The sequence below is a fragment of the Dermochelys coriacea genome, chromosome 4 (assembly GCF_009764565.3).
Source record: "Dermochelys coriacea isolate rDerCor1 chromosome 4, rDerCor1.pri.v4, whole genome shotgun sequence".
Lineage (NCBI taxonomy): Eukaryota > Metazoa > Chordata > Testudines > Dermochelyidae > Dermochelys > Dermochelys coriacea.
In genome coordinates, this window is record NC_050071.1 from 94,556,549 (window position 1) to 94,583,438 (window position 26,890).

Genomic DNA, 26,890 nt, shown 5'->3' on the forward strand with positions numbered 1-26,890 from the left:
TTTTTATTACATAAATGGTGATTTCATATACAGAATCAGACTGGAAATATCACATGCTTTTGTTTTTTAGGTATGTCCTCGATGACCAGTACACAAGCTCTTCAGGTGCTAAATTTCCTGTAAAGTGGTGTCCCCCAGAGGTTTTTAATTATAGCCGATTCAGCAGCAAATCAGATGTCTGGTCATTTGGTAAGACACTCTTTAGCAATTAAATAAGAATTTTTTTTTCCCCCAATTCACCAATAAGCAATTAGTGTCCAATTGTTCAAGGAGAATCTAAACCTCCCAGGAGATGCTCAGTGAAGTCATTGGTTCTGATCCTTCTCTCATTTGCCCCAGTTTTCCACTGATATAATTCCATTGAAGTCAGTGGATTACTTCTCATTTACACAGATGTTAGGTGAATTAGGCCCCTTGGGTAGTTAGGGGACTGAGCTTTTTCAGGATAGGGCCCTTACTGACCACACTTACCATTCAAAAACAAACAAACAAAAAAAACAAATCCACAGTTAGTGGCATACATGTATTTCAGAGAAGGATTTGTTAATTTACTTGACAATCTATTCATGCCTTCCATTTTCCAGGTGTTCTAATGTGGGAAGTATTTACTGAAGGTAAAATGCCCTTTGAGAAAAATACAAATTATGAAGTGGTAACTATGGTTAGCCAAGGAGAGCGTCTTTATCGGCCAAAATTAGCAACCAAGAATGGGTATGAAGTGATGGTGATGTGCTGGCATGAGGTACGTTTCTTTTTCTGTCTTTTCTTTACCACCCAAAAGCTGAGTTTTGTTACCACACCTAATTACCAGTGTAAAATTCTGATTGCATTTTATTCAAAAGCACCCTGCTTAACCATGAATTAACCTTGAGGATCCATTCTTGTATTCTTTCCTCCAGAGGAACTCAAAGTGGAGAGAGTATGTCTTGGTGAATCAGAATAGGCAGGGTATTCCGTACATACAGGCACTATGGAAAGAAACGCGGAGAAAGGCGTGCGTGTGGGTGGGGGGGAAATGAATAAGGCAGTTAAGCTGCTATTGTTGATGGATCAGCAGGGGCAGAACATAATAAGAGATGAGATCAGAAATCTAGGCCAGGTTAGAACTTTGTATATTCTTGAAGGTGAGTCTTAAAATTTGAAGAGAGTTAAAGGAGGAGCCAATGGAAGAAGACAAAGAGACAGAGAGAGATCAAATAGGGAATAAGAATAAGATGGTTTTAGTGGCCTTGATTTACATGGAGGATGGAGAGATGGGTATTGGAGTGACCACATAGGAGCACTTTGAAATAAACAAAGTGGTTAGATGCCCAGAGGTTATTACACAGATAGGGAAAGAAAAAGAAAAAAAAAAGTGATGGGAAAAACATTAACATACAGTTATTAACAGACAGCAGGATAACTAAAAGTGAAAACAGGTTAATAATGGTACCAATGAGAATAGAGAGAAAAGTAGGAAGAAATGACAAACAGCAGCAAAATTAAATGTTGTAGTTCAAAAGATATGGTGTTCCACAAAGAGCGGTTGAAGGCACTAAAGGCATATGTTGGGATTTTCTGCATCAACTGATCACACACATTCCTGAAATCGCCCCGCGCATGCAAACTGAAAACTTTCTTTCATTGACTATGGGCCCCATTCTGCTCCCACTGAAATCCAAATGAATTTTGCCATTGACTTCACTGAAACCAGGACTGGGCCCTGTGACTTGGTAACTTTTAGTATTATTCCAATGACTTTCTGACACCATTTGTCTCACTCAACTTTTCATGTTTATTTCTTAGGGGAAAAGATTTCTTTTGCTTTATAATTGATCGAGAGCAGGGACAGGAAAAGACCAAAGGGGAATCATCTCTGAAATCAGCAGAGTGTCAGTGTCAGGAATTAAATAAAAACAGGCAGCTGGTAAAAATTACGAAATCCATACACAACTGCAAAAAGCATAAAAGCAAAAATAGTTGAACTAGAATGCCTCAGAGAAGAAGAGGACCTTGATGTATCAGGCATTACAGAAACATGGTCAAATGACAAAAATCAATGGGATACTGTAATACCTGGCTATAAATAAGGCTGCAAGTCTGTCAAGGAGGTCACGGAAGTCATGGATTCTGTGACTTTTCAGGCAGCCCCTGTGCCAGCAGCAGCAGTTTGGGTGTGTGGGAGGGGGCTCAGGGCTAGGGCAGGGGGTTGGAGAGTGCACGGGGGGGCGCTTAACTGAGGTGGGGGAATCCCCGGCTCCCACTGGCATAGCCCCCTGCAGCTCCTAGGCAGCGGAAGGGTGGAGGGGTCTCCGCACCGTGCACTGCCCACACCTGCAGGCCCTGCCCCCACCTGCAGGCCCTGCCCCCCTGCTCCCATTGGCTGCAGTTCTCGGCCAATGGGATCTGCGGCAGCTGGCGCTTGTGGCAGGAGCAGTGGAGCCCCTGTCCTGGCCCCTGCCTCCACCAGCTAGGAGCTGCAGGGATGCGGAACTGGGAAGGAAGCCCCAGCCAGCCCCCCACAATCTCCAACAGCAGCAGGAGGGGTCCTGGACTGTGTGCCACGACCCGGCTTCCCCCTCCCCCAGTACTAGCAGGCATCCCAGGCCACCTCCCCCAGAACCCGTGGTGCCCCTGGACTGTCCCTGCCAGAGCACCCGCTGCCCCCTGCCCAAGTTTTAGTCAGGGCAGGTATTTTTAGTAAAAGTCATGGACAGGTCACAGGCCCATGAATTTTTGTTTATGGCCCATGGCCTGTCCATGACTTTTACTAAAAATGCCCATGACTAAAACATAGCCTTAGCTATAAACTATATAGAAAGACAAACAAGGTTGAAGTGCTGAGGATGTAGTGCTGAATCCAAAATATTCTATAGAATCCAATGAGAGGACCATGCAGTTGAATCTATGGATACAAATCCCAAGCTGTAAGAATATATTAGTATGCCTATACTAACAATCTCCAGATCAAGAAAAGGATATTGAGTGCATAACATTGAAAGAGATCAGAGGCAGCAACATCGAACAAAATGCTTTTGAATAACAATTAGCCAAAAGGTATTTTAAAAAATGACAAGACATTCTTCAAGCATATCAGAGTCAGGAAGCCTGATAGAGAATCAATCGATTTGCTGGGTATAAAATAATTCATGGTATTAAAAAAAAAAAAAAAAAGTAGGTCAAGATCTTCTGTTTTTGCTGTCTAACACTAGAATTTACCACCTTTATTTTCATTGAGGGTCCCCTTGTTCAAAACCGATATAAGGAAATACTTTTTCACACAATATATAAATTAGAGTGTGGAACTCATTGACACATGACATTGTTGAGGCCAAGAATTTTTCCATTCAAGAATGGATTGGATATTTATAGTAATAACAAGAATTACAATAGCTAAGGCTAACAAATTTTAGAAAGGATGTTAAATTTCACGCTGCAGAGTTTAGACCAATCTCTAAAGGATTTACAAGGAGGGGGCAAATCTCACTTTTGCCTAATGAGAGCCTTCTGGCACCTTCCTCTGAAGCATCTAGTGCTGGCCACTGTCAGATACAGGCCACTGGCCTAGATGGCTCTTGGGTCTGATTCAGTATGGCAATTCTTATGTTCCTTTATCAACACAATAACCTTCTTCCACCTAGAAATCTATAAAGAAAAATAATGCTGTATAAGATTTTCAGCATTGTGTGAGGTTCTAAATTAATTTTAGATTAATAAGAAATAGAATAGTATACATCATTTTATGGCTTCACTGGGTCTGAGATGTCCTAGCAATACTTTAGGTTAATAGAAATTTACCTGTCACGTTTCTCTTTACTGCCTCTCATCTGCTTAAATTTAATGGCATTTTTATCTTTTGCACATAAATTTTTCCTGCTCTTTTATTTTGTAAACATTATAGCTTCAGCAAAATAAAATCTTTCTGATGTGATTTTAGTAACTGATAGTACAACAAAGCATTTTAAATTCCTAGAAACCTGAGGGACGCCCTACATTTGAAGATTTGCTGCGTATAATTGATGAGATAGCGGAAAGTGAAGATGCTTTCTGAAGAAAAGGAACAGAGGCACAAGAATACTATAGTACAGCAAAGAATCAACATTCAAGAGACATGGCATTATTCTTTAAGAGCATGATCCTGCAAACTTCTGAGTGTTGCTGAATGAAGTGTGGAGAGCCTAAGCATTAACACTTACCATTTTCTCAGCAGTGTGGGGAAAGTTCCACGTAATATAAAGAAACATGCACAATATATTCACCAACATGAGTGGTGAGTGCACCCCCCATTCAGAGAGGCTAGCCCCCCTTCCCCCATCTGCGCTTTCTGCTCAAGGTGCTGCCCCCACCCAATGCCTTGCTCTCACCAACCAGTCTTCCGGCGCAGCCCTGAAACCTGGCTGGTGCCTGGAACAACCCCGTGCCTGGGCTGGCCCACTGGCACCTGGAGCAGTCTGGAGGAGCCCTGAACCCTGACTGGCTGGTCGGGGCTGAGCCCTGAGCCCGGGCCTCCCAGAGGAGCTCTGAGCCCCACCACAGCCCAGGGCTGTGGCAGGGACTATTAGCAGAGAATTGGGGCAGCTTAGCCTCCATGTCACACTGCCCATGCCTGTGCCCTCTCTGAAGGGTTACCATGGGGTTAGTAAAAAATTGGGATTAATGCATGGAGCAAATTATAGAACACAGCAAAAGTGCAGACACTTAAGTGAAATCCAGTAAATGCAAATGATGTATGTAGTGTTCATGTTTATGAGTTTCATTTATTCTTGCTTCCAGACAGTAGTAGGAGCTGCTTGTGTACGTAAGAGTTTTGCTTAAAAACTAAAAGCAAAGTCATTTGGTGGGGGCCACCTACTCCCATAGGAATGCTTCCAAAGATTCTCCTGAAATATTATTTGTCACAGCCTGTTGATTGATGCTTTATGCCAGTGATGAGCAACCCGCAGGCATGTGCTGGCCACCGCTTCCCGCAGCTCCCATTGGCTGGGAATGGCGAACTGCGGCCACTGGGAGCTGCAGGCAGCTGTGCAACTGTAAAACTGTCTGGCAGTCCGCCAGTGGATTATCCTGATGGGCCGCGTGCAGCCCATAGGCTGCAGGTTGCCCACCACTGCTTTAGGCCATATACTGGGGCCAGTATTCTTGCTATGCCATTAATCTGTTTTACCCACTCCCCTCAGCTTACTTCTCTCATCTGTGTGTAACAAAGCACCATGGTCAACAGCCTAAACCAGTGGCTCAAGTGCAGCACTCCAAGCCCTCACTGTAGGATTGACCCCAAATTTATTTTATGCCAGGAAGTGTTTCTTGGGAATTTTTTCCCACCCACAGAGTATCTGGGGCCAGTCCTGAGGCCAATCATCGCAATAAACAGCATGTGCAATACATCACGGCTGATTTTCAGTAGACTATAGCGCATTGAATTTAATTAACTGTTAAGTAATTTATATACTATATGTACTATAATTGTATACTGTACACATTTGTATGAAATGTAAGTGTTTTGTTCCTGAAAATGTTAAAGAACAAGTTGTTCTATAGTATGTGTTACATATACAATGTGACATATGGCATCTGTGGATGAAAGAAAACATACTATGAATTTTGTTAAAATGGCAGATTTTCTATCATTCTGTCCTTGGTCATTTGTGAAATAAGCTTTATAGACTTAATAGCAAATGTCATACTACAGTATGTGTATAATAAACCAAATGTTAATTGTTTGGAAACTTGAACAACAGTTTGTCATTGATTTGTTGTCAGATAATGATTTTTGGCCAAACATATTGCTGGTATAACTGTTGACATCCATGAAGTTACATCAGGGATGTATAGGACTGAACATATTTAGATATGTATGTTAATTTACTTACAGCAGGATTCAGTATCAGAGGATATATATAGATAGTACATACAGCCCAGAGCCACATTATGAAATATTACATATTTAGACATTTTATTTGAATAAAAGAAGGATTACAGCAGATGTACAGCTGACATGGTTGTGGGATGTGGTTTACAAAAGCGTGATGGGTCTGATCATGCAAAATGCTGAGAGTTGCTATATAGGGTTGAGCTCCTTTAACCCTCACCAAAGGTCCCCATATGCAAATTGGGTGTAATATGCATACAAAGGTGATAAATTGGTGGGGATTATTAATTAGGACATAATGCAGCAGTCCTTTCTATTGAAGACACAGAGTTTTCATGTAGAACAACAGTATGGTCAATTACATTTCAAACCAAGTAGTTACAGGGGGAAGTTGGTAGTGAACCCTGTACTTAGGTTGCCTCACACTTACCTTATAAAAAGATTCTTGCAACAGGTTTTTTTTTTTTTTTTTTTTTTTTTTTTTTTAAAGTCTAGCCCCCCTATTGTTCACTGAGAGCCTTTAAATTTGGTAGGGAGAAAGTCTTTGGACTAAAGAGGAGGCTTTTCTTTATCCCATGAAATTCCATTTAGGTTTAACAGAATTGTGGACTGTTGAAAAACACCACTTTGCTTCTCTTGCTAGCATTGCTCAGAAAAATTATGGCCACATGAAAAAATAAGCAGCAAAACACAAATATGCTAAAGACCCAGCCCCAAACAGCCACCAAATAGGAGCAACAGCACATGCTATACTGTGAAAGCCTGGGAGCTGCCAGAGCATCTGTAGCAGCTGGGCTTACCCTGCCCTGCAACCACCCCCAGCACATGGCCCCCATATCCCACCCCTTCCATCCCATGTGATGGAGACATCACATGGGAAAGGAGTGCCCCCAACTCTGAGGGCAGAAGAGAGAGACAGCGCTTTCAGTAGGCCCTTGTAAATGTCCCAGACCCAGTACATAATGTCAGTTGCCATCTCCTCCCTGGGATAACATCCTTTGGGTACTGCTTGCTAACAGTCAAGTGATAGTAGTCTGTGTTGAAGGTTTGGAGCTTGTAACTTGGCTAACTGTATCTCATGCGCTCCCTTGTGGCTAACAGTCATGCTACAGGCAACCTGTCTCAGTTTCCCCCCTTGGACTGTTCAAATAAACTTAAATACAAGCTTTTTCTTGGTCAAAAATAGCCCTCCTTGGGGACTGGGTTTATTAATATAAAACAAACTAAGTAAAACTTGTAACTCCCATAAAAAAAGTCAATTTATAAATCCACACAATCCAATGTTTCTCTTCCTTCTCCCAAGCAGAGCATTCCTGCTTTTGTAGTTCCCTCCCGCTTGATCTGGGGTTCTCCCAGGCCTCCCTGTTTGGGAAGCTCTGCAGTCCCCTTCCCTACACAGACAGCTTTTAGACTCTGTCACAGCTTTCTAAACTGCCCACCCCCCATTCTTCATTGCAATCACCTGATTCCTCTCAGGCAGCTCATCCTGTAAACCTCCAGCCCATGAAGGCAAATCACTCTGTTACAGGGCTCAGACCCTTCTGATGATGCATGATAGGGCAGTTTTCCTTTTTTAAAAAAGTTAAAAACCCAGGAAATTACATACAAAATACCAAGTTTTTTGGGTGCAAAGTCAAACATATGAAAGTTAGGAAATGCTATATTTAGTTAGTGCAGAATTAGAGTTGTTGGGGAATTTCCAGCAAAATAGGGATTTGTCAGACAATGTCAAATTATTGAACCTGAAATGTTTTGTGAAAACATATTGGGTTCAATTCACTTTCGATGAACCTCAGGGCCTCTAGGAGCCACAGCTCTGAGGTAGTCCTGCCATATGGACAGTCTCAAGGCAAGGGAGCTCCAGGAATTCCAGGGTCTGCAACTTCTGGGCTATCCCACCAGAATCATGACAATTTCATTTAGCACCTGCCATGATCCTGGGAGAATATTTCATATCATTCTGGGGTATATTAACAGGAGTGTCATATGTAAGAAATGAGAGGTAGTTGTCCTGCTCTACTTGGCACTGGTGAGGCCTCAACTGGAGTAATGTGTCCGGTTCTGGATGCCACAATTAAAGAAACAATTGGTCAAATTGAAGAGAATTCAGAGGAGAGCCAAATTGTGGACAAACTGACGAGGGGCCACGGGAGAGCAACAAAAATGATAAAAGTTTTAGAAAATCTGACCTATAAGAAAAGGTTACAAAAACTAGGCATGTTTAGTTTAGAGAAAAGAAGGATGAGGGGAAAACCTGATAACAGTCTTCAAATATGTTAAAGGAACAGTGATCAACTGCTCTCCACTGAAGATAAGTCAAGAAGTATTTGACTTAATTTGCAGCAAGGCAGATTTAGGTTGGCTATTAGGAAAAACTTTAACTGTAAGGATAGTTAAGGACTGGACTAGGTTACCAAGGGAGGTTGTGGAATCTCCATCTTTGGGGATGTTTAAGAAAAGGGTGGATAAACACCTGCCAGGGATGCTCTATGTATATTTGGTCCCACCTCATTGCAAGGGGCTGGACAAGATGACCTCTTGAAGTCCCTTCCAGCCCTATATTTCTGTGATTCAATTCAGAAACACCATGTGTCAGTTTTCTAAATGAAAGTTGTATGGAATTTCCATTTTGCAGGAAATTTTTAAATGTTGAAATTTCCCACAAACCAGAAATTCTGTATTTTGATTAGCTTTTGTTTTGATAGTCTTTAATTACATGATCCCATACTATTTTCCCCACAGGATCCCTGCCAAATTCAGGGCAAAGGATGGACACAGAGGAATAGAATTAAGGTTTCATAGGAAACTGTAAATCTGGCATTTCCTAACTTTTGATTTGTAACTTTGCAATCAAAGTTATGTTATTTTAACATACTTCTAAATATGTATTTTTACTGAAGTTTATCTAAAAAGTAAAGATTGAATTCCCAGTGCTGTCCTCCATCAAAACACTTGATTTAAATATAGTCTAGGCTCCAAATTGTTATTTTGGAGTGGGTCAGCTTGTCATTATAGTCTGTTGCTTTGTTCAACTTTTTAATACTCTGAAGGGAAATCTGTAAATGCTGTCTTGTAATTTTCCCTGGACAAGTTCAATCATCCTTCAGAAACTCCTCTCTTTCTTATTCTTTTTATTGTTATAACTTAGTTTCATATAACAATAGGCACAGAAAATCTTCCGGAATTGCACCAAATGCTCAGGTACATGTCTGCTCTTCTTCCTAATTTCAGACTTTTTTTTTTTTTAAGTAGACTAGATATCTAGATTTAAGTTGAGTTTTCTGCTGTAGAGCAAATGTGATACAAGAACAAGGCGTCAGTGGAAATACTTCTGGTGTGAGGTTAGTATCAAGCCTCTGATTTTTTTTTTTTTTTTTTTTTTTTAAAAAACAGGAAAGTAGGTGGGGTTAAATTTTGCCTGTGCTAAACCATACCTCTTCTCTGAGGTAGGATTTCAGTTAGAGAGATTTTACTGTTACCGACACAACTGAAGAAGAAAGGATCAAATTTTTATTTGAATACAAGCAGACAATCAACTATGATTCTTTCTACCTGTAAGTAATGTGGGCCATGTATTTTACGCTTTATGTTCTGTTTTGTAAACTAGCTAGCAATAAGCTGCATAAATATCACCATATTTTCCAATTATCCTGCTCTTAAATTGTCATATTAATACACGTTAAAATTGTTGGTGTTAACTTTCCAAATTACTTCACAAAATTGCTGTGATGGCTTTAGCAAAGCTACTGTTGTTACCAACAGACAGACAGACTAGTGAACACAACAAACGGGGAACACAAGAGAATCAGGAACCAAAGGACTGTCCTTAGAGTGTGTCGTGCATAGACATGACAGGGAAATTTAACAAAACTATGAAGAGTTCAGCTCAATGAAGAGCTAAGTGATAAAACTTCAGGAATTTCAATTTTTTTATTAGTGGAAAAACTCAACATTTAGTTTGGAAAAAAGTAGGTAGTTTTAGAAGCAAACTATACTGTTGATTTCCAACAGGACATGGATTTTATAATTTTTTTCAGTCTGGATGAAAGGCAAGCAATATCTAATCAATTGTCAGGCATTCTATATGTCACAAATGAGATGTTTTTGATGAGCAAAGATAGGTTAGGTGGGTGGACTACCCCTCAATGTGCCAATGTACACAAGTAACTCAATCTGCTTGTAAAACAAAAGTGTTGTTCAGAATTTGGTACAAGAACACAATTGCTTAGAATCAGACTAATTATCAACATATAGCATCAATCTATAGAAATGGCAAAACAAAATAAAAAAATCCAAGTATTAGATTATAAAAGACAAGTGACAAGAAAAACAAATTTCTGACTGGGCTGTTTTTGTCTAGCTAACAGATTCCATTCTAATTAGAGCAATTTATATTAGGAGATGGGAAGGAAATGGCACACATTCTTATGTGTATATCAGCCACATATGTGGGCAGCTATATCAATTTAAAAATCACCCATGGGTCCTAAAATTTTGTGCAGCACCTATAATTTTAATCTTGTAGTTCCAGTGTAGAATTTAGCGGCAATGGGAACATCTCAAAGAGTTCCTGCACTTTCATTATGCCATCTTTAATTTTCACAGAACTGTCTCTGTAGCATCTCCTCAAACAACCTGCCTCTACTTCTCCCCACAGAGACATCTTTTTCTTCCCCCTCCCTTCCTCTGGCACCCAACACACCACTCTTCTGCTGTGCATAGCTAGAACCAGTTGCAGGTCCTTTCTTAGATTAGCAGCCGTGTTAGTCTGTATTCGCAAAAAGAAAAGGAGTACTTGTGGCACCTTAGAGACCAACAAATTTGAGCATAAACTTTTGTGAGCTACATCCGATGAAGTGAGCTTTAGCTCACGAAAGCTTATGCTCAAATAAATTTGTTAGTCTCTAAGGTGCCACAAGTACTCCTTTTCTTTCTTAGATTGTTTACTATGATGGCAGCTGCTCAGCATGTCAACTAACTATGCCTCAGGGTATGCTTGGTTACTCATTTCCCATTAGTAGGTCTCCTGCACCTCTCTCTCTTCAGGTATTTTCATATAATATATAGAACATATAACTAGTCAATGTTTTAAGGACAGGTGTTTTCCTTTCAGGCACTTTTGGGGAGGAGAGGGCAAGCTATAAAACTGGTTGACTTTCCCCTTGTGATTATTTTTAATCTGGGAGCAACATGGAGCTTTGTTTCAGACTACCAAACTACATCATGGCTGGAGAAATGAGATTCTTAATATTAACCACCAAAGACAAAATGCATGACAAGCTCTAAAGCCAAAGGGCCTGATCCTCAGCTGGCATAAATTTTAAATCATTGACTATGTTTTGGTAGCTTAAGTGAAAGCCCAGCATTCAGAGAAGTAAGGATTGAAAAGTGTGCCGTCACCATAGCTGCTTTATGCAGACATATTCCCAAACAACTACTTACTGAAAACAAGTCACACACAAAATGCATCTTCGTATTAACAGCAAAAGGAGTAAAGGGCATTTTCTTTCCAATGCCCTGTCCCATTTTGTGTGTGGGTTACAATATTTCAAATCTCAACAGCTACTACACACGTTCCCTTTGGAAAATGCATTTAGGACCAACTCTTAGATTCCTTACTGAGGCAAGACTCCCATTGAAATCAACAAAAATTAGCGATAAAAAACTGAAATCTTGGAACCACATAACTAGGGTAGAGGCAGGCAGCCAGCATGTATGTGTGTGTGAGATGAGTATTGCTCAGCAACCTCCTCTGGTGTATGCAAAGGGTTTTTCCAAAGGGCAAGCTACTCCATTACTCCTGATCCAAAATCTTTGCATTGACTTCAGTGGGTTTGGCTCATGCCCTAGCACAACATGAATTCAGGGAGAAAGTGTGTAAAAGCAATGTTTAAACTATGAAAGAGTCAATGGGCAAAAGTCAATTTCAGAGATCCACAGATTCCCAAGCCAGAAGGAACTGTTCTGATCATCTAGTCTTACCTCCTGTATAACACAGGCCATAGAACTCCCCCAAAATAATTCCTAAAGAATCTCTTTTAGAAAAACATCCAATCCTGATTTTAAAAGTGTCACTGATGGAGAAGAAATCTGCCATGACACTTGGTAAGTTGTTCCAGTGGTTAATTACTCTGTTAAAAATGTACACCTTATTTCCAAATTTGTCTAGCTTCAACTTCCAGCCTTTGGATCATGTTATACCTTTCTCTGCTAGACTGAAGAGAGCATTATTAAATATTTGTTCCCCCTATAGGTACTTATTGACTGTAATCAAGTCACCACTTAACCTTCTCTTTGGTAAGCTAAATAGAGTGAGCTCCTTCAATCTATCATGATAAGGGATGTTTTCTAATCCTTTAATCATTCTTATGCATCTTCTCGGAACCCTACAATTTTATCAACATCCTTGACTTGTTGACACCAGAATTGGACACGGTATTCCAGCAGTAGTCACACCAGGGCCAAATACAGAGGTAAAATAACCCCTTTACTCCTATTTGAGATTGTATCCAAAGATTGTATTAGGCCTTTTGGCCACAATGTCATACTGGGAGCTCATGTTCAGTTGATTATCCACCATGGCCCTCAAATCTTTTTTAAGAGTCACTGCTTCCCAGGATAGTGTCCCCCCCCCCAATCATGTAATTATGGCTAAGACTATGATTATGTCACAGAAGTCACAGAAACTGTGACTTCCATTGACCTCCATTACTTTTTCTGCCCCAGAGCTTCAGCTCCAAGCCAGCCCTGCCCCTGCCTCTCCCATCCTCTGGGTTGGTGGGGGAGGGACTTCGCAGTTGCTCAGCTGCCACAGGCAGATGGTGGACCCTCACAGCAGCCCAGCCCTGTTGGTAGGGGGGCCCCCAGAGTTCCCAGGCACCACAGCAGTGGGGGACCTGGGAGCCCCTGCAGCAGTGAGTGTTGAACCAGCCTACCCCTTTTGTCAGGGATATTTTTAGTAAAAGTCATGGACAGGTCACAGGCTTCCGTGAATTTGTTTCTGCCTGTGATCTGTCCATGACTTTTACTAAAAATATCCATGACAAAAACTTATCCTTAATTATGGCCTACAATCTTTGCTACCAGATACATACATTTATCTTTAACCATACTAAAATGCATGTTTGTTTGTACACAGTATACAAGCGATCCAGTTTGCTCTGTATCAGTGACAATCGTCTTCATTATTTACCACGGCCCAAATTTGTGTGTCAGATGCAAACTTTATCAGTAATGAATGTTTTCTTCCAGATCATTAATAAAAATGTTAAATAGTGTAGGGCCAAGAACCAATCCCTGCAGGACCCCACTAGAAATACACCAGTTCGATGAGGATTCCTCCTTTAGAACTGCATTCTAAGACCTGTTAGTTAGCCAGTTTTTAATCCATTTAATGTGTGCCATGTTAATTTTATTTCATTCTAGTTTTTTAATGAAAATGTCATGTGGTACCAAGTCAAATGCCTTACAGAAGTCTAAGTATATTACATCAGCACTATTACCTTGTACAACCAAACCTGTAATCTCATCAAAAAAATATATGAAGTTAGTTTGACAGGATCTATTTTTCATAAAACTATGTTGAGATTGACATTAATTATATTACCCTCCTTTCATGCTTATTAATCAAGTCCTGTATTATCTTGCCTGGGATCCATGGCAGAAGGACAGGCCTATAATTACCTGGGTCACCCTGTTTACCCTTTTAAAAATATTGGCACAGCTTTCTCCCAGTCTTTTGAATCTTCTCCAGTGTTCCAAAACTTATTGAAAATCAACTTTAATATTCCAATGATCTCCTCATTAGCTCGTTTAAAAAAAAAAAAAACACTCTTGGATGCAAGTTATCTGGACCCACTAATTTAAAAATGTCTAACTTCGGTAGCTGCTGTGTAACATCCTCCTGAGATACTAATGGAATGGAAAGAGTGTTATCATATGATATGACTACATCATCTGTTTTTCCCCCCCAAATACAGAACAGAAATATTTATTGAACACTTCCTTTTCTGCATTATTATTATTAATAATTCTACCAAATCTATCTAGTAATGGACCAAGACCATTGTTAGGATTCTTTTTGTTCCACATATACTTGAAAAAATTCCTTCATATTATCCTTAACTCTGTTGACCATAGATTTCTCCCTATGTCTCCTTGCTTCCCTTGTCAATTTTCTACAATTCTTACATTCTGATTTATATTCATTACTATGAACTTTCCCTTTCTTCCATTTGTAATATATTACCTTTACTTCCCTTCTAAACCATGTCTGTTTATAATCAATAGGGCTTTCTTCTTCAATTGCAGGATTATGGCTTTTTGGACATCTAGGAAAATGTTCCTAAACAATTCCCAATTATCATTCATATTTTTATGATTAAATTCTTCCTCCCAGATGATTTGGCTTATAATTGTTTTCAGCCTTGTGAAAGTGGCCAAGGATATATATCACAGGTGTGGACTTGATTCTGTTTGCACATTATAAATATGATCAAGTCATGATCACCTGTACCTAAGTTACTGTCAAGATGTCTGTAGTTGCTCAGGAGAGTGAGTACCATCCCCAGTGCACACTATTGAGAAACAGGGCACACACAGCAAATTGGTTTCAGAGTAGCAGCCGTGTTAGTCTGTATTCGCAAAAAGAAAAGGAGTACCGGTGGCACCTTAGAGACTAACAAATTTATTAGAGCATAAGCTTCCGTGAGCTACAGCTCACTTCATCGGATGCATTTGGTGGAAAAAACAGAGGAGAGATTTATATACACACACACACAGAGAACATGAAACAATGGGTTTATCATACACACTGTAAGGAGAGTGATCACTTAAGATAAGCCATCACCAGCAGCGGGGGGGGGGGGGTCGTCCTTCAGGATAGGTTGTAGATCCTTGATGATGCGTTGGAGAGGTTTTAGTTGGGGGCTGAAGGTGATGGCTAGTGGCGTTCTGTTGTTTTCTTTGTTGGGCCTGTCCTGTAGTAGGTGACTTCTGGGTACTCTTCTGGCTCTGTCAATCTGTTTCTTCACTTCAGCAGGTGGGTATTGTAGTTGTAGGAATGCATGATAGAGATCTTGTAGGTGCTTGTCTCTGTCTGAGGGGTTGGAGCAAATGCGGTTATATCGTAGCGCTTGGCTGTAGACAATGGATCGAGTGGTATGATCTGGATGAAAGCTAGAGGCATGTAGGTAGGAATAGCGGTCAGTAGGTTTCCGATATAGGGTCATCAAGGATCTACAACCTATCCTGAAGGACGAGCCATCACTCTCACAGATCTTGGGAGACAGACCAGTCCTTGCTTACAGACAGCCCCCCAATCTGAAGCAAATACTCACCAGCAACCACACACCACACAACAGAACCACTAACCCAGGAACCTATCCTTGCAACAAAGCCCGTTGCCAACTCTGTCCACATATCTATTCAGGGGATACCATCATAGGGCCTAATCACATCAGCCACACTATCAGAGGCTCGTTCACCTGCACATCTACCAATGTGATATATGCCATCATGTGCCAGCAATGCCCCTCTGCTATGTACATTGGCCAAACTGGACAGTCTCTACGTAAAAGAATGAATGGACACAAATCAGACGTCAAGAATTATAACATTCAAAAACCAGTTGGAGAACACTTCAATCTCTCTGGTCACTCGATCACAGACCTAAGAGTGGCTATACTTCAACAAAAAAGCTTCAAAAACAGACTCCAACGAGAGACTGCTGAATTGGAATTAATTTGCAAACTGGATACAATTAACTTAGGCTTGAATAGAGACTGGGAATGGATGAGTCATTACACAAAGTAAAACTATTTCCCCATGGTATTTCTCCCTCCCACCCCACCCCCCACTGTTCCTCTGATATTCTTGTTAACTGCTGGAATTAGCCTACCTTGCTTGTCACCATGAAAGGTTTTCCTCCTTCCTCCCCCCCCCCCCCCGCTGCTGGTGATGGCTTATCTTAAGTGATCACTCTCCTTACAGTGTGTATGATAAACCCATTGTTTCATGTTCTCTGTGTGTGTGTATATAAATCTCTCCTCTGTTTTTTCCACCAAATGCATCCGATGAAGTGAGCTGTAGCTCACGAAAGCTTATGCTCTAATAAATTTGTTAGTCTCTAAGGTGCCACAAGTACTCCTTTTCTTTTAGCAAATTGGTTGCGAGTTCTATACTTAAATTTCACCAACCAAGTTTCAAGTGTGAACTCCTCAGGCACTGTAGCTGCCTTAACATGGTGTCACAGACAGTCCTCTTGGGTACTCCAACCTATCTTGCCACCCAGGTAAAGCTTGCCTTTCTGATAGATGGTCCCTTACATCAAAAATCACAACAATGTTCAGGATATTCCCAGTTCCAAAGGGCCAGTCACTTACACTTTAGATCCCACACCAAAAACAACGCTTCTAGCCAATTCTGTAATAAATTAACCAATTATTTATTATCCAAGAAAAAGAAATATGAGTTATTTACAAGGTTAAAGCAGATAAACATACACACACAAATGAGTTACAGTCTTTGGTTCCAAAAGGGAATAGAAGCTGCTATAATATGCAAGCTCCATAAGTACTCCTAAGGTTCACCCAGGGCAGACATTGGAGATCCCTTGTTTATGCTTAGAAATCTTGCTCTCTCCAAGTACAAGCAACATAGACATACAGTCTTCCCCCAGAGTTCAAACTGATGGGATGAGTCCACCTGCATATCTCCTCTTCATGAGTATGTGCGGCGGGGGGGGGAGCAAACAAAGTCTTTGTTCTTTGATGTTTCACAACGGTTCATTTGGTTCCAATGACCCTTCTTAGTGGGGAAGATGTAACACCCTCTGTGGAAAACTAGTATTTCACACTTGGACATGCTTCTCTCCTGACTGGTGGTTTCAGAACAAAAACAAACACACACTTTTGCAGTCACAGAGCAAACACTTAAATATTACCTTATAAATGGGATACAGATATTATAAGTAAGCCTATGATTTAGTCATGGGCATTTTTAGAAAAAGAGTCAGGGACAAGTCATGGGCAATAAACAAAAATTCACAGCCCGACTGTCCATGACTTCTACTATAAATCACTTTTGTCACCTTTGTCTGGCTTGTCCTTGTCCATCCCTTCACAAATGCAAGTCGATGCCACACCATTCTATTTTATTCCAAGCATGTTCTTTCCATTTCTGGCCGAACAGTTTTGTCATGGGATCGGCCCAGCGCATTTTTGGTCTGCCCAGTGGTTGCTTGTGGTCTCTGGAGATCCAGTCACTGGTGCAAGTTGTCCACTTATTGTCTTGCCTGCACACTAAAATGACCTGCCCATCTTTGCTTTGCGTCGTACATTGCCTGCACTACATCGGTAACCTCTGTACACCTTCTGATCTCCTCATTCAGTATGTGAACATGGAGCGATATCTTGCACATTCGCCTTTCCATTGCTCTCTGGATGACAGCAAATTTTTCTTCCTCTGTGTCCATCATTGACCAGCTTTCTGCTCCATATATCATTGCTAGCAGAACAGTGGAGTTAAACAGTTCTTTCCTTTCCTTCCCTTCACGGGCAGTTCATCATCCATTTGAGACGTCTTTATCTTGTTGAAATTTGCCCACCCCACCTTTCTGCAGCTGAGCAGAGACAACCCTACTATAAATACCCCTGATTAAATCTTTGCTGTTCTGACAGCCTTGGGGTCAGCTACACTGGCCACTGCAGAAGTCACGAAGGTCATGGAAAGTAGTGGAATCCATGACTTCCATAACCTCCGTGACAGACTAACAGCCTTAATAAGTGAGATTAATGTATGTAACAACCTACTAGCATTTCATAAATTCAAAACACATTTTTATGAATCTAATATATTTTAGCACTACTAACACTCATGCGAGCCAGACTGAATTCCAGCTATGCATGTGTCAGTTGAGGCCAAGAGGCATGGGCAGCAGGTATAATAGGCCAGGGAAGGCTTTGCCTTCCCTGATGCTACCACCAGACACCTGGCCCCAGCCCTTCCCTGAGACCCCTACTGCCTCCTCCACTCCACACGCCCCCCCTCAGGTCTCTGCTGCTCGCCGTGTCCCCCCTCCTCCTCAGAACAGGAGAGTGAGGAGGGATACAGAGAGCTAGCAGACTGGTGAGGCTCCGCTGAGCACTGGGGCCAGTGGCTCGACAGGGGGGCAGGGCCTTCAGGGGCAGGAGGAACTGGTTCTAGGGGGATGGTGGCTAAGCCTGGCCTGACTCTGGCAAGGGTATGACGGCTTGGCTTGCCAGGCACTTGGGGGCTGGAGCGGGGGGTAGGCCAGTAGCTCTGCCCAGCGCTGCAGCTGGCCTGGCACTCAGGGAGACTGGTGGCTCAGCCCGTGCCTGGGGCCGGCAGTGGGGGCGGGGGGAAGGAAGGTGGCTCAGTCTGGCACTTGGGGGGGGGGGAAGTGCGGTGGGTCAGGGGGGCCGGTGGCAGCGGCTCAGCCCAACGTGTGGCTTGGGCAGGTGGGCCAGGGCTCCTCTGGTTGCAGGAGCCCCTCAGAGAGTCAGGGCTTCTCCTTTTACACAGTAGAAGGGGGATTTCAGGGGTCTGGCGTGAGAGGGCAGGGGCCTTGGGTGGAAGGGGTGGGGCCATCAGGCTAGCCTCCCCAAAGCAGGGGTTCACCCACCACCCATGCCAAGAGGCCTTTGCATCGGCTGGCACCTGGTCTGCGAGCATCACAGTTACCATTAAATGTTTAGAATTTGGCTCTCTCTCTCTTTTGAATGGAGGGATTTAAAAAAAAAAATAAGTAATAAAGAGTGTGGCGATGTCTATGTGAGGCAATATGCTGCATGTGCTTCTGTCAGGAAGTGCAGGCTTCCTGTACCACTTTATTAATCGTTGCTACAATACTTGGAGTCGGCTCTGTGTGTATATAACTTCCTGTCTTGCTAGTACAAGATTATGATGTGAGCAAGTCTAATCGAGTTATTCACATGGAGAGCCAACCAATTTGACATTTGTGGTGGGTACTTTAGATATACAGGTATGGGTCATCTTCTCTTCCTGATAGAGGCTGCAGAGTCACTATGAGTTATTCTGTCACTTTAGTGGTCTGTGAACGGCAAATTCTCTAATCAAGGACGTCAGAATGAGAAAGTGTCACATGTACTGTGTAAATAGCAGGCTCACCAGTAACTTCGCAAGATGTGTCATCCTACAGACCACCTGAATAGGCCTTCAGCTGGGATATCCCAACAGCATTCCAATGTTTTAAATCAAAGTTTCCAAATTTAACTAGTCCCATGGAATCAAGTCCTAAAACCTGCAATTCTCAGTAGTCTCTGAAGAGCTCTCACAGTACTTCTTATTTCATGATGCTGTCCCCAGCTGATTTGTTAGATTTCCACACAGAAATATGGTGTTTCAATAATACATTTCACAGCTTTGACTCCCATTCAGTCTCTCTACAGCTGCTACTGAGCAGCCAAAGTGGGAATCAATGTAAGGACAAAACAACTCCTTCAGAGGCTGCGCTGCAAGGGAGAGAGAGACAGCCAAATCAGGAACTATGCATGCAAACAAATTTGCCTCTACAAAGCTGGGGATGTCCCTTTCCTAGGACCTCACACCCTGTGAACTCCACAGAACCAGAGGAGAACATGGTAGGGTAGGAAGAAGAAAGAAGGGCAGCAAACCACACAGAGCCACCCTGCCTCTCAGGGTCTCTCACACTCTTTTCTGCAAGAGATGGTAATCTTCTAGGTCACAGTTACTGGATTATGGGTCATGTTCTGCACTCTTTTTCAGTCAAAACACTGAACTCAGTGAAAGTTTTGCTCAAGTAAAGAGTGCAGAACAGGGACCTACACTGCATACCATGAAACACCCTAATTACTGATTCAGCTCAAAGTTTGTTATGATTCCTTAGGCACTATAAGAAACTAGCTGGTAAATATGGTTAGGATATATGTAAAATGTATTACAGACTTTTCATTTACTGCTGGTTTCTTTTAACCTAGCAAAGTAGATTCAAGTGTGGAAAGTGCCTATACTTTACAGAAAGAGTTTGAAATTCAGTGAAGGCAGAAAATTCCTGGGTTGACATTCCACCTTTATTCAAACCAGCCTGAACTCTGAATTCCTTTGCATTGGTGGTTATAGTCAGATTTTCAGTGTACTTAAGAATGTTGTTTTAATAATACTTGAAGTTCTACAGCACCTGATCTAAATATCTCCAGCAAGTACATAAATATTCATTGAGCCTCACAGCACTAAGGCAAGATATACAGGGATTACGTGACCATCACTTTTTTTTTTCCACCAAATGCATCCGATGAAGTGAGCTGTAGCTCACGAAAGCTTATGCTCTAATAAATTTGTTAGTCTCTAAGGTGCCACAAGTACTCCTTTTCTTTTTGCAAATACAGACTAACACGGCTGCTACTCTGAAACGTGACCATCACTGAAATGTAGACACCTTTGTGGTGGAATGCAGAAGCTCTTTAACAGTGCATGGTTGCAATACATTATCTAAGTCGGGGCAAACACTGCCCCCAGCTGAAACACCTTGGATAGCTTTGGTAAGTAGTATGTAGTTACCTGAGTTGGAATTTAGACCTCCTTCCTCTAATGAAAAATACCATGAGATTGCTAATGGCCAAATGTCAGATCACCTCATTCAAAAGTCAGCACCTGCAATTCCACACTGCCATCTAATGCCATTCCAGTAATTAATTCAGTACTATTTCAGACTTTACCTCTGAATTTCTCCTTTTGCAGGTAAACATAGACCAGTGATATTAAGATACTGAAAGTTGCAAACACTTTTCTTTTTTCTTGTTTATAGCTCTGTGTCTGGAAAATACAGTAAGTGAACTAGAAATTACAGCAAACACCAGTAGGAGAAAGCACCTTCTGGAAAAGCTAAACAGTAACAGTTTTATATGGCAAGGTGATAGCTTCATGTACAATGGAAAGTAATGCAGCAAACTGATCACACTGCACATACCTTTTTTAGTCTGGTATCTTTAAAAAAAGATTGTTAACGTCAGCTGGCTTGGGCATTTCCAATCCTCATATTTTCCATAGCCGTCACTGGAAACATTTATCAAGCGGTTCATGATATCTTGTGATTAAAATGGGCTTGTCAAAGTTTCACACTGTAGGCTCTTCACAGGATGTCATGGTCAATGGCAAAGTGCCCCCACAAGCTTCACTAGTAACTTTTCAAAGCAAGCATAAGCCACAGGTTTCTTCCTCTTCTGACTAAGAACTAATTTTGATCTTATCTCCCTGAACTTTGCCATTCTCTTTCCCTTTTTATAGGGTGAGATTTGTTAAATACTGTATCTTTCTTTATTGGTCAAATAATTCAAGTTTCACCAGGTATAATAAGGCCACTTAACCTTTTGAATGCTACGCTACACAGATTTTTAATAAATGACTCCAACTCAAGCAGCTCCTCCAGTTCTAAAACAGCTGCCTAACCCACCCACAACCTAGTGGTTATGGGAACATCTCAGCTGCCTAACTTTCCCCTCTCTTTCAGCTGCTTAAAGGTCATGCAACCTCCAACCAAGAAACCTGGCTAAAGCCCCTTTCCCACCCCAGGTGTCATCCATCCAGAAATTAGGTCAGAGTAAAGGTCAATTGTCTTGCTGCACCTGACCCCATTAGGTGTCTTCTCTCCACTTGTTCATTTGCAAGCAGCATAAGAGGAATTACATAAAGACAGTAGCTGTGATACAAGATAGATAGGAATGCATGACTAACTCTCTTGAGATCAGATTTGAGCTCTTGTTTTGTAAGGCTTCTACACCTGAAAGACTAATAATAATGATTTGCACTGAGATTATATAGCAAAAGATGCCAAAGCTCTTTCACAAACATTACTTAATTCTTAAATGTCCTATTTCCATTTTACAGATGGAAAAAAGGAAGCAGAGAGAGGTTAACTTATAAGTAACTTGCTATGCTCACACAGTGAGAACGTGGTAGAGCTAGGACTAACACTCAAGAGCTCTAACTCAGAGGCCTATGTGCTAACCATTATACTATACTTCCTCTCTTACCTAGACTTAGACTACATAGAGAATGGATTTTCTTATTACTTAAACTGAAATATTTCATCCAAATCCCTCACATGTAAATTAAATGAAATTGGGTCATCATCCCAGATAGGGGATATAAACAAACCAAAAATGGTGAAGAGGGAATAAAAAAACTGAACACATTAGTGTGACTTTGAAAAGAACATGCATGAAAGATAAACTTGGAAAAATACTCAGTCCTGAGGGAAGGACACTACCTAATATGTATCTTTAGAGCATCTTCTAATGACAAGAATGTGGTGTCCACTGTGGAAGAGAAGAGACAGGACTCAATTGTGAAGGATATAAAGGTTATTGCATACAGAAGGAACCTGTAGCACTCCTTGGATATCTAGCTTCCACACTGATTAAAACAATCTAGTATCACCACACAGGGTTTCTCTTAAATCCTAGCCAAGAACAGTGACTACACTACAAGCAAGAGTGTATTACAGGCAAAACATGAATAGAGAGCTCAACATAAAAAATGTGTCGGGATGCCAGGTTGGTTCTTCAGATTTTTCACACCTCACAAGAGGACATTTGTAACATCAGAGGCTCTTCTGGTATTCATTAAGAAAAAATATCCTAATCAGTATTTTATTATTGTACTGCTCACTGTGGTTAATAATTTATCCATCTGTAAATAGGAATAATACTTAGCACCCGTATAGTGTTTTTCATCTGTGGATCTCAAAGTGCTTTACAGAAATGGGAAAGCATTGATAACTTCAACTTTAACAGATGAGGAAACTGAGGCAGAGACAGGTTAGGGGTTCGACTGTGGAGTCCTTCCTTACGCTGGCGAGCATTCACTTAAGTAGTTCCACTGGTTTCAGTTGGACTATTCCCATGAGTACCAACAATCTGGTCCAAAGTGACTAGCCCAGAGTCTCACAGCAAGTCCATGGCAGAGAACCTATTACACACTTCAGTGCAGTAAACCAAAAACAGTACTAAAAATACAGAAATGTTCTTCTTTTCAGATCACACCATCCAGTCTGCTTTTTGCTGCTGCTGCTGCTGCTGTTCAGTGCAGAAAAGGTAACTCAAATTTTAGCTTCAATATGCCAGTAATTAAGCTAATCAAATAAGTCATTTGCTTTCAAACTAGTCACATATAAAAGCTTCTAAAACCCCTCAGTTTTCAGTAAATCTGCTGAAATTTGTAAACATTTACAGACCTTTTCCCTCTCCCACAGCTAATCTGTTTGGTGTGTATATGTATATATTGTATATATTCTCACAAGCACTGTTTTTATTCTCCAAAATTAGAGCAGTGGGAACAAAATTGAGCCTGGACAATGATGGAGACTTGATGATGGAGGCTGGATACTCAATGTCACAACAGCTCTCCTATGTGTCTACCCAAAAGCACAGAGTAAGTAAAATCATACAGATTCAGGAAACTGAAGTACAAAGAGGTTAAGTGACATATCCAAGCCCAGACACTGAATATATGCCAGAGCAGGCACTAGTGCAGAGGTTCTCAAACTGTGATCCGTGGACCACCAATGGTCCATGAACTGCATTCAGGTGGTCCGTGGATTGTTCCTTCTAAGGTGCATGCCTGGGTGGCCGCACACAAGAAAATGAAGGGCCACCCACCAAATTAGTAGGTGCCTGGACCCTGGAGAAGACACACATGTAAGGTGAGGTGGTGGCCTTGGAGGAAATAGGGAGTAGGGGAGAGGGGACAGTGGGGTGAATAGAAGGGGTGGGGGGAATTTGGGACGTGCAGGGCTGCATCGGCCAGAGAAAGAGGCGACTTTCCTCAGCTCCAGGGTTCCAGCTGCTGGGAAGAGACGGCCCTCCTTCCCAGCCTCAGCTGTGTGGCTGATGTGGTGGGGGAGAGACCCCCCCTCCTTCCCAGCCCCAGCTCAGGGGCTGCCATGGCGGGGGAGAGAGGGCACATCCATTGCAATAGAAAGGTAAGACTACTGATATTAAAATATGAGTTGTGTGCTTTTATTTGTAGAACAAAAAAAGTTTATTATTATTTTGGTTTTTTTTATATAGCGCTTTTATCCAAAGTGCTTTACAATAGTTAGCTAACGGTACAAATAACATTTGGAAAGATCATTAAGTGGTCCACTGAGACCCTCCACTGAGATCACCTTCAAGAGGTCCGTGAAAAAAAAGTTTGAGAACCACTGCACTAGTGTAACTAACTCCCTGCCAAATCTTTAAAGTTGCAGCAATACATACTTCATATAAATATTGTAAAGAGTATTTTAATAAGAGTGCAAAGATTTAGAAGATTCACATCGTTATGTATTTTTACGAAAGACCTGAGTATGGTCTTACTTTCATTTGGCCTAACTCTACTGACTTCGATGAGTTCCTCCCAACTTTACAACAACTAACTGAGCGCAACACCAGGCCCTATGTTCATGCAAAACAAAATGTTTATATTCCTGCTGATATGTTAAGCACGTATGCAGTGTTCTCCAAACCTAGCTGATGTAACTCAATTGACTTCAATGGAGCTATTCTGATTTACATCAGCTGAGGAGCTGTCCCAGAATTCATCCTGCATTAATGTAACTGCAAGCACTTTGGTGGGGGAAATGCTCTACTTTGGCTACAATCATATTACATGCATGTTATTTATTTATTTGTCAGCGTAACTTTGGCTTGAGTAACAGTTAACCAAGCGCAATCAACAGTACTCTGTTGCATTCCTGCAAGTGCAACTGACCGGATGATAAGGCCAAGGGAGGGAAGGAATTGTGATCAGTTTCTTTCAGGAACAGAGACAACATAAAAATAAAATAAAATAAAATACTACTACTAATAATAATACTAATAATAAGCAGGGAACGAAATGTAAACCAATTATGATACTTTTTTCTCTCAACAGCATGACAGGCAATTTGTTCAGCAATCAAAAAGGAAGCCACCACCAGCGTTACCCCCACAGATCCCTAGAGAGTGTGAAGAGAAAATCAGAGTCATTGCACTCTATGATTTTTTTGCCAAAGGACCCTGTGACTTAACACTCAGGAAATCAGAAGAATACATTATCCTTGATAAATATGACCCCCACTGGTGGAAGGCAAGAGACCAGTACGGGTAAGAGAGAAGGCATGTTTGGACCCATTTGTTTCTATTTATCTTCCTAAAAAAAAAACCCCAAAAAACAAAAAAACAAAAATTAGAGGCATAAATATATTTTAGGGCCAGATTTTAAAGTGTTCAGCTCCCAGTTAGGCATCTATATGAAGCAGCCAGATTTGAAAAACATTCAGCACCCAGCATCTCCCATTGAGAATAATGGGAATCTAGAATCTAGATAGACACACACCAGGCTAAACAAGAGCAGTATTTGGGAATTTGAGAAGAGAGTGAGTTGCTGGGAGCTGAGTAGTTCTGGAAACCTGGCCACTTCATTTAGGACCTGTTGGGTGCTGAGCTGTTTTGAAAATCTGGTGCTTCATACTTAATTTGTAAAGTATTTTACAATACAGTGAATCAGAAGAAAGGTTATGTGAGTGTCATGAAATGGCATTCAGATAAAATAGCAACTACAATCATATAAGTAGCTAGATCGGGGCGGGCAAACTTTTTGGCCTGAGGGCCGCATCAGGTTTCTGAAATTGTATGGAGGGTTGGTTAGGGGAAGCTGTGCCTCCCCAAACAGCCAGGCATGACCGGCCCCTGCTCCCTATCCGACCCCCCTGCTTCTTGCCACCTGACAGCCCCCCAGGACTCCTGCCCCATCCAACCCCCTGTTCCCTGACCGCCCCCAGGGACCCCTGCCCCATCCACCCCCCCTGCTCTCGGTCTCCTGATAGCCCCAGGACCCCCTGCCACCCATCCAACCCCCCCCTTCCTGACTGCCCCCCTGGGACTCCTGCTCCATCCAACCATCCCTTCTTCCTGACCGCTCCTGAACCCCTCGCCCCTAACTGCCCCCTGCCTCTAACTGCCCCCCACCATCCCATTCAACCTCCCTCTCCTTCCTGACTGCCACCCCCCTGGAACGCCTGTCCCATCCACCCCCCCTGCTCCCTGTCCCCTGACTGCCCCCCGCTGCTCCATCCAATCCCTCCTCTCCTTCCTGACTGTGCCCCCAGAACCCCTGCCCCCCATTTAACCCCCATTCCCCACCCTCTGACCACACTGACCCCTATCCATGCCTCTGACACCCCCCGAACTCTCCTGCCCTCTGTCCAACCCCACCCCTACTCCCTGCCCCCTTACTGCACTGCCTGGAGCACCGGTGGCTGGCAGCGTGGCTGCATGAGGATAGGCAGCCGCGCCACGCAGCACAGACCATTGCACCGCACAACGGCGTAGCTATGGTGGAGGGGGGACAGCCTCCCGGGCCAGGCGTTCAGGGGCCAGGCAGGACAGTCCCGTGGGCCATAGTTTACCCACCTCTGAGCTAGATAGATGTACTGCAATTAAGCCAATTTCTGCTCTCAGTCACACTTTTGCCTATCTTCCCATCTAGTTTCATACAGTGATATCTTATATTGAAGTTACTAGGGTTGCATCATTGTGGCTGAGAGCAGAATTGTAGAAAAGGTATGTAATTCAGTAAAATATTGTTTTTGGAGTTAGGTCTGCCTGAACCAAAATCCTAGATCTAAATACCCCTGAACTTTAAAAAAAGTTTGGATCTGAACTTCACTTATGGTCCTCTTCCCACAGTAATGCTTTCATTGTGTCCCCCTTCTCTCAGCTTAATGTCTTCATCCACACCTCCTTCCCTTATGTTTGGAATAGCTGCTTTTTTTTAATGTGTCAAATAACCATCCCCTCCTAATTCAAATCCCACCTTTAAACACATTTGTTAGGATATAATTATTCAGGCCTGTCTGTAAAGGCCTATACTCAAAGAATTTAGGTGTATTCTAATCACTAGGCTAGTTATAGAGGTATAAAAGAAAGAATCAAAATCACTGTCTGCCAGTGTAAGGTCCTTCTCTTACTGTGACAGTCTGAAGCCCTGTTCTTAGGCTAAGGCCTTTGGCTAAGCAATAGA

General features: G+C 42.0%; 2 protein-coding genes across 8 annotated transcripts in view; both read left to right on the forward strand.

The window, feature by feature from the left end:
* TEC (tec protein tyrosine kinase) overlaps nt 1-5,711 on the forward strand; it is an 86,883-nt gene extending 81,172 nt beyond the window's left edge. Inside the window, 3 exon segments of the mRNA XM_038400499.2 lie at nt 71-189; nt 585-742; nt 3,953-5,711. Of these exon segments, the coding sequence (XP_038256427.1) occupies nt 71-189; nt 585-742; nt 3,953-4,030 (355 nt within the window). The 3' untranslated portion in view covers nt 4,031-5,711.
* A 3,531-nt stretch (nt 5,712-9,242) lies between these two features.
* The window catches only part of TXK (TXK tyrosine kinase), a 66,501-nt gene continuing 48,853 nt past the window's right edge, over nt 9,243-26,890 (forward strand). For 6 of the 7 annotated variants that reach the window (XR_006281095.1, XR_006281096.1, XM_043513892.1 and 3 more), the window contains exons 1-4: nt 9,271-9,402; nt 22,884-22,941; nt 23,173-23,278; nt 24,761-24,972. Coding sequence is in view for 4 of the 7 variants with exons in the window: in XM_043513892.1 (XP_043369827.1) it covers nt 9,387-9,402; nt 22,884-22,941; nt 23,173-23,278; nt 24,761-24,972 (392 nt within the window). In the remaining 3 variants the exon portion in view is untranslated. Of the gene's footprint in view, nt 9,403-22,883; nt 22,942-23,172; nt 23,279-24,760; nt 24,973-26,890 lie in introns of all 7 variants that reach the window. The other variant, XR_006281097.1, reaches the window with a different exon arrangement.